The following is an 8,543-nucleotide window of genomic DNA, read 5'->3' as shown; positions in this document are numbered from 1 at the left end:
TTCAAATTCAAACTTTGCCCTATTTTCTAAGATCCAAGCCATAAAACTGCACTAAACAAATAAATATTATATAATCCGACGTAATATAGTTCAGTCTGGAGTGCAAGCTCAGTACCAATCGCTAACTAGTTTAAAAGATCCAATAGGTTAGTCTGTTAAGTCAATAACCAAGTCAAGTTTCAGATCCGGGTGTAGACAAGTCTAAATACCGTCGGAGGCTTCCAGACTCACAGTGCAGAACTCCGGCTAACGAAAGTACACATTAAATTCAGCTGTCCACATTAAATTGTGTACACAATAAATTCAGCTCTCCGTCTATTTAGTAAGTTTATCACACGAAAATGCTGGTTCTTAAGTAATCGCGGCACCAAAATAAAGGTGCTAAAACACTCTTTCGAACAATGTTAATTCATCATAATATCGATAAGGCAACTGTATTCAACACGTATCGAGGCAAAAAGCCCCTCTCCATGGCCCGGCAAATCTAGCTTGATCTTTTTTAGCAGGTATTTTGTCTGAGTCGATTTTCGACTCAGATTGGTCACCGATACGTTTTCGAAACATAAAAATATTAAGCCTAAAAAGAGCGCAATCGATTCAGTATATTAGTAGGCTCAACGAAAATTATGTTTAACGAACTTTTTCCGACCTTTCTACGTATATTAGAAGAGATTTTGTGTGCATTTAAACGGTTAAGCAATTACGTAATCCTTTCTCGCTTTAAATTCGTCGCTGCTCTTTTATTTAAATAGCGCATTGTTCATTTACGCGGTAACATAATTAATGTTTGTTGTTGTTTTCCATTTTAGCTGTTCGTCTTAACTCGCTTTCCTAATATTGGCATATCTCAACAATCTAATTCATCATTTTTCACCCCACTGAGTTATTTGCTTTGGAGGCTATCTTTTCGTTCATACTATTTTTTTAAAGAATAGTCGGATTTTCTATTTGTTCTTCATTTGGTAGACAATTATGCCAAAATTGTGGATTAGCGGGGTCGGAACCTTATGTGCAATCGCACATTTTTGAGCCTCCTTGTTGATTGAATCAGACCGCCAAAGAATTGATTTTCTAAACCTATTTACCAGGAAAGCATTACCTAATTTGTCAGCTGAATGGTATCGCTGTTTTGAAGGCATGTCCTGCAATTTTTAGAATGAAACAACGAGAACTGCTACTTTTTGACATATATAACTTTTTGATACTAATAGTGCTCAAACCTAAAAATATATTGAACAAATTGTTCGAACAACCATGAGCTCTCGATAACAATGTAGCTTGCTTCAGTCTGGCGAGAAGAAGGGTGTGAGCTTCGGGGGTTGATGAGGGTAAATTCAAATGGCGTTCTTATAGACCATTTCAGCAGTAAACTGCCGTCGCTTCAGTTCATCCGCTCAAAATATTGAATAAGAAAGAAATTTAGATCAAGCAAGCGTAAGTGGTCGATGTAAAAAACAATCGAAATGTCAAAACTGTCCAGGCAAACTTTTGCGTTGATTTTGTTTGAGAGCAATTAATATCTTCTAGACAATATGATTTGAATTTCTTCAGTTGTCTGGATATTATTAAACCAACAACGATACCGCACACATTGATCCAACCGGTGTAATATCCTTTAAAAAAACTTTTCTTTCAACTCTGAGGTCATGGTTGTATAGCTCCACGCTTTATTTTTTGCGCTGCCCAATGTTTTACAAAATTTAGCAGGAAAACGCTATTAGTGACCTAAAAAGATTTACTTTGTACCGTAACGTTTTCAAATTGTTCTGCTTGTGAAGAGCAAAACAAAATGTATTTCCAAACATAATTTTTATCCGTTGTCTTTAGGGACATTTTTGTTATTCATTCCACAAAATTTCTATGCCGCTTAAATTCCTAGGTTCACGAAGGACGCCCATCAAGCCGAATAGGCGTCGGGCAGTATCAGAAAAATTGAGAAATAAAGCCGAATAATTCCAGGGAGGGGGGGGGGTTGCGGACCCGCAGACGCCGTGGAGCGCAATCTGGCCGCAGGCCATAGATAATTACGCCAAAGACTACTGGTTTAATTCAACCTCACTACATTAGAAGTGCTTCAACTTTCACCACAATGATTTTTTTGCCCAATGACTTTCAAGCCTTCAGCTAGAATTCATATTTTTCCATTCTGTTAAACGCCCAATATTTTGGATTTCGTAGCTCAAGTCAATCCATGAACAAGCCGTGACTGAAAAACTTTTCAATTTTCAATTTGTTCAATTTCAAATATATCCTTCAAACATACCCGGCAGATTGCCGGAAAATAGCCGCCGTTGATTCCAATAAGCATGATTGTGATTGAACGAATAGAATATATTGAAAAAAAAAAGATTTTTGTACAATAATATTTTTAAGTCCGATTTATTTTGATGGCATTTCGTAGTTGAACATACTTCTGTTTCTTAGAGAGAGGCTACAGGGGCTACTATCAACACCAATAAACATTAGAGGTGGTAACTAAAACGTATAGGAACGACGTTCACATAGCGGGCATCTAAAATTGGGCTTCATGGGTTTATCCCGTTTCTATTTCTGACTTCAATTTTTTATACCAACTCTGTTCATTTTGAATTGCTTTGCTTAGCAACCGATGTTCAAATTCACTTTTAGCAGAATGAGAGAAGAGAGAAACTAGCCTAGAGAAGTCAAAAAGATTTCACGCAAAATGTCGAAAAAGCGGCAAAATGGTAAAGCAAAAAAAACTTTGACGAAGTAAAAAAACATAGCAGGACAAGTCCTGACGTACAATTCAAAGAATTTTCATTGACTTAACGAGCAACTAGACCTAGAACGGATAATGAGTGAATTGGGAAAACCATTTCTAAAAAATCAGATGAAAAAACAAAAAAAAACAGAAAATCAATGTCAAAATGCTGCTAGTGAGAACAAAAAACCACTAGTGAGATATGCAATTTTTATTCTAACGAAAAAATAGGTCCAGAATGAGCTGTGAATGGATTGGGAAAACTGTTCAGAAAAAAATCCGATCCAAAAAATCGAAAAAACAGTAAAAATAAGAGTGAAATTGCCGCATGTGAACAAAAAACCACTATCGAGAAACCGAAATTTTGTTCAAACACCGTTTTCTCAGTCTACTTTAAAATTAGAGCGAAAAAAATTCACGCCGCAAAACCACTCGCTTTTTCGCTCCATTTCCTGTTTAGGCGTGACCAAAATCACTACTCCAATTTGACTTCAAAAATCATGAAAATGTGTGAACAAATCTTAAAAAAAAACATAGCCGGAATAATTCCGGAAACGACTCGAAGTAGAAATCTGACTATTCTCACTAATCAGATGCATCACCAGCATATTATCAATCCACAGACAGTGTAACCAAGTCACAAAGAAAAGACTGGAGTACAGGAAACTTGACAAAGGACCAAATCAAAAAATAATATTCTCTAAAAATCCAAACAAAATTCTCTACAAAAAGATAACATGCAGCTTCTCATCCATAACTCATAGTAATCAATTAGTTGTATATTTGGCTAGATCAATCGCCCACCTAGTACTTGCAGAGAAACAACAAACTACAAAAAAGACTAAGAAAAACTCTAACGAATTAGATTTGTATAATTTGTTTAAATGAAAACTGCCCTGCTAAGCCTTCAAGTGCAAATTCATAGTATCGATACCTACAAAAATGCTCTTTATTGAGAAAAAGAAACTTAGAAAAAAGACAAAAAGTGGCCAGAATTTGCTCTGATTTACTCGATTTTCTTTAACAAAAACAACTCGAAACTAATATCAATCAGAATGAGAGACATCCAAAAGAGCTACAACAACTGACTTCCACTAGAAAACTCCCCAAATGCTATCAAAGGTTGAGGAAGAACAGAAACGACATTTAAAACCAAATTGAACAAATAAAAAACGAGAAAAAGTAAGGTGTTTTTTTAAATTTTAAAAGAAAAAATAAAGCCAAATAAAGTTACTTTGAGCAAATAGAGCAATGAAATGCTCGCGAAAAAATCGGCAAGTCATAACAAGCAAAGGAAATTGTCTACCATTGAAAAAAAAACGAAAAAAGCCAAAAATTTAAAAAAGTGATTAAAAATTCCTAATTTTTCTGCCACTTTTCTTCAGAAAAAATGTTTTATAACAACAAAATTGTAATCAATTTGTATCCTTGATGATCCTTGAGTAACGAACTTCTATGCAAATTGCACTTAAAGCGGTAAAACAAAACAAAAGGCCAAAATACATTAAATTTCGTCAAAAAATCAGCAAAACTGATCAAAAACCTCCAAATTTGCATAAAACTCAAATTAACTACTTGAAACCTTCAATTCCTATCAGAACGAGCCCAAATCCAATACAATATCATAATCAAACCACATAAACAAGAAAAATTGCAAAAAAACTGCTTTTAAAAGCCGCACGTGAACAAAAAAATTTCGCTCGCTCAGAGAAAATTTTTTCACACATCAATTTCTCGCTCTCTCAAAAACAGCTGTATGAACAAAAAAACCACTCTCTTTTCGCTCCGCTCTTCACTTTTGTTCAGCAACCAAATCACTCCAAATTTTTTCACGCGTTTCATTTCCCGCTTCAAAATTCACTCCAATAAAATTGATTAAAAAAAAGGACTTCTCCAATACTCCTCTTCGAGTCGTAAAAAAGACAGCGCCCCAATACAATTCAAATTCTTTGAATTGTAAAAAAAATACGAGCGCAATAATAGCCGGCTGAGAAGATGAGGGCGGCTATTAATAATAAATACAAATCTCTATACACTTCAACTATTTCGATTTATATTGCTTTAAAACCTCGATTCCACCAGCACTTATACGTCAGAATAATTTAATTCACGCCGATTCCTGAATGAGTCTGTATTCGTTCACGCTTCCTTTAGCAGACGCCTTCAAATAGTTCTTTGCGTCTTCCTCGCGATTGGAAAAAGGAATTTTATGGTTATCAAAGCTTGCAGGGTCACCGTACCCTCCTCCACCCGGGGTCTTCACCATCAGAATTTCGCCCGGGTTCATGTCGATGCATGTTTTCGGTCCCAAACAAAGAACAGATTTGTCATTCCTTATCACTAAATTCTCTCCACATTTGCCATTTTCACCCCCGTGTAAGCCTGCAAACGATCAAACTGTAATACATCAATGTATAAAGAGTCAACATTTAAAAACTTTACACAGCAATTGTTGCAGTTGAAATTTCCAGACGCGTAACCGGCTACTGCCGGTCGAATTGCTCTCAAACGATAGCCTGGTTTATTTAGGGGGGGGGGGGTTAAAATGATGGAAGTGAGGGGTTAACAAATTACAAAATGATGAAGAGCTCATTATAGACTACTTCTAAGATTTATAATGAAAAATGAAAGAAATTCTGAAGCAATTTGATCGAGTAGTAAACCCCCTCGAATCTCGAATTAATGGAGATCTTTTCTGCCCCCATCTTATATAGCTATCATTTTTTGCAACCCAAAAAATTATTTTCCAGTCATTGCATTAGCGCTATTTGAATTTCATTACTATTGATGTGAATGATGTACCTTCAACGAACAAACTGTAATACGTCTGTATAAACAGTATAAACGTAAAAACTTTACAAATAGCAATTTTTGCAGTTGAAGTGCTCTCGACCTGGCTTGCATTGGAGGATAACACCAATTTATGGGAAATCGATTTCGAATCATTTACAAGTTTCCGAGCAGATTGGGAAGTCAAAAACGACAAGCAAACCAAAAAGGCGGCTGCGTTGTGTTTCTAATCCCTGATTCGACGTGATTTATCCATAAAAGAAGTTAATTTCGAAAACATTTGGGTTGAATTCAAAATCATTTCTAAGAACGCCTTTATCGTTGGATTAGCGTACAATTCACACAAAAAGCTCAGCAGCCCTCTTCTAGAGTCTTTAGCTATTTCAATAGACAAAAACGCCAGCGAAAACAACAATTTAATTATCTTACAATTTACCATTTACTATATCCATGACAAAGAAAAAGAGTATTTGGTACAATTTTAACTCCGTAAACCTTAGAGTCGTGCACCCATGCCATAAAAACAGGCGTTAGTCTGATTGATTACATCATTACTGATTGTTCAGCCTTAGACAGCGCAACTTCGTATCTCTGAATCAAGCCTTAAAATAGATCATTTTCCGACTTTTCCTATACTGGCTAAAACAATAGAAGAAAAACGTCAGCCAGCAAAAACAACTATAATTTGATCAGACAAAATATTCTCAAACAGCACTTTCTTTACTATATTGCAATTATCCTGGCAAATATACTTAATTTTTGATGATCTCAAACCTATGTTTCAATAATTTGTTAGAAAAAACATTTAAAGGCATCATTGGTTGCGCAAAAGTAAAAATTTACTCTATACAGAGAGTCCTTAGCGATTTCAAAAGACCAAACCGCCAGCGAAAACACAAAATTACTTCTCCTAGGAGATTTAACCACTAACTATATTCATGACAAAAAAGAGTATTTGATAGAAATTAAACTCCATAAACCTTAGTGTCTTGCACCCACCCACGTCAAAAACAGGGAACAATCTGATTAATTACATCATTTCCGACTGTCCAAGCTAAGAAAGAGCGCAACATCACATCTGTGATTCAGGCCTTAGAATAGATCATTTTGCGACTCTTCATATACTGGCTGAAACAATAGAAAAGTGTAAACCAGTAAAAAAGTATAAAATGATCAGATAAATTTATTCGCCAGCACTTACTTTATTTTATCGCAATTATCCTTGCTCAAGTTCTTAACTTTTGATGATCTCGAATCTATTTCTCAAAAGTATGTTAAAAACACATATAAAGCCATCATTAGTTGCGCACAAGTAAAAATTTACTATGAACAAAGAGCCTTTAGCTATTTCAACAGACCACACCGAAAGCCACAAATACTTCTCTTAGGAGATTTTACCATTAACAATCTTCATGACAAAGAAAAAGAGTATTTGATGCAAATTAAAGTCCACGAACCTTAGAGTCTTGCACCTACACTAAAAACAGGCAATAGTCTGATTGATTACATCATTTCTGATTGTTCAAGCTTAGAGAGCGCAATATTACATCTCTGAATCAGGCTTTAAATTAAATCATTTTGCGATTCTTCTTATACTGGATGAAACAATAGGAGAAAAACGTAAACCAGTAAAAAGAACTATAATTTGAAAAGACAAATTGTCCTGGCAATTGTTCTTAACTTTTGATTATCTCGAATCTATGTTTCAATAATTTGTTAAAACTACATACAAAGTCATCATTAGTTGCGCACATGGAAACATTTCCTAGAAACAAAAAGAAAGATCTGGGGCTTATAGAAAAATTTAAAAAATCTTGGCGGTTAAGTCGTGAAAACCAGCCAAATAGCCAATCTCTTCCGCTATCGCTTTTTTGAAAAATTGCGATTATTTACCCAAAACGAATCCAAAAATCACTTTTAAAAAAATTTTAAAATCTCTGGATTTTTAACTTAGCAAGAAGTACATAGTGTTGTCCGATCCCTTAATCCTAACAAACCACTTTGCCCTTCCGGCCTGGACAGGCCTCTAAATGATGGTGCCAAATTCCTGGTGGCACATTTCATAATGCTTGTAAAGCCGTCTATTGACCAAAATATGTTTCCATCGGAACATAAACAAGCATTTATTTCCCACATTTTGGAAAAAGGCGAACGGGACAATCCTAAAAATTATAGATCAATCTCTGTTTAAATCGAGCTCTCCAAAAATTTTGAAAGTCTGATTATAAGCCAAATAAATTCACATTTGAAGGAAAACTATATTTTATCACCAACGCCATTTGGTGTCAGAAGATCCTTTTCAATGAAAAACGCTCTGATTTTCGTTCACAGAAACTGAACGCTCCCAAATTGACAAAATTGATTTTGTCTTAACTGCTTTGCTAATCCATCTAAAGCATTTGACTCAACCAAACATGAAAAACTATACCAGAAACTGCACTGCACTCATTGCGTTTTGAATGCAGCGCCCTTTGATTGCTACAGGCATTTACTCAAGAACGACTACAGAAAGTTTTGGAGAATAAGACAGAATGAAACTGAGTCGAACTTTAACAGGGTGTCTCCCTAGATAACTGTGCTCGGACCTTCACTATTTAATATTTACGTCAATGATTTTGAGTAATCACATCAATAATAAACGCAACGCTGTTCATGCGCAGACCATACTTTAGTTTACGCTTCCATTATATATCATTACATAGCAAAACAAATCACAAAGATTCTCTAGCAACATTACCTACTACTTTGATAGAAGTAGCCTAAATCTGAACACATCAAAAAAATTTCATTGATTTTTTTTGCAAAAAACCCAAAAATTATTTAACCAACACATTTTCTGTAATTGCTTCTGGCAAGATATTGACAATAAAGAATGCAGTGATTAATATAGAATAATTCACGACAGAAACCAAGCGAAAAAAGTAGTGCAAAAAATGGCATGTGGAACCAGACCAATTTATGCAATCAACAGCTTTCTCAGTTCATACCAGATTTAAACTTAAGAATGCTCTAGTTGTTAGTTATTTCCACT

The 8,543-nt window shown here is 35.1% G+C and overlaps 1 protein-coding gene across 1 annotated transcript in view; it reads right to left on the bottom strand.

Annotated features, from left to right (window-relative positions):
* Positions 1–4,687: 4,687 nt before the first annotated feature.
* Positions 4,688–8,543, bottom strand: part of LOC142349751 (5-oxoprolinase-like) — a 60,621-nt gene continuing 56,765 nt past the window's right edge. The window contains exon 16 of the mRNA XM_075401498.1: positions 4,688–5,104. Coding sequence (XP_075257613.1) covers positions 4,830–5,104 — 275 coding nt within the window. The 3' untranslated portion in view covers positions 4,688–4,829. The remainder of the gene's footprint in view (positions 5,105–8,543) is intronic.

This window comes from Convolutriloba macropyga, chromosome 11, assembly GCF_964194025.1.
Source record: "Convolutriloba macropyga chromosome 11, txConMacr16.3, whole genome shotgun sequence".
NCBI lineage: Eukaryota > Metazoa > Xenacoelomorpha > Acoela > Convolutidae > Convolutriloba > Convolutriloba macropyga.
This window is presented reverse-complemented; position numbering and strand designations above follow the sequence as displayed.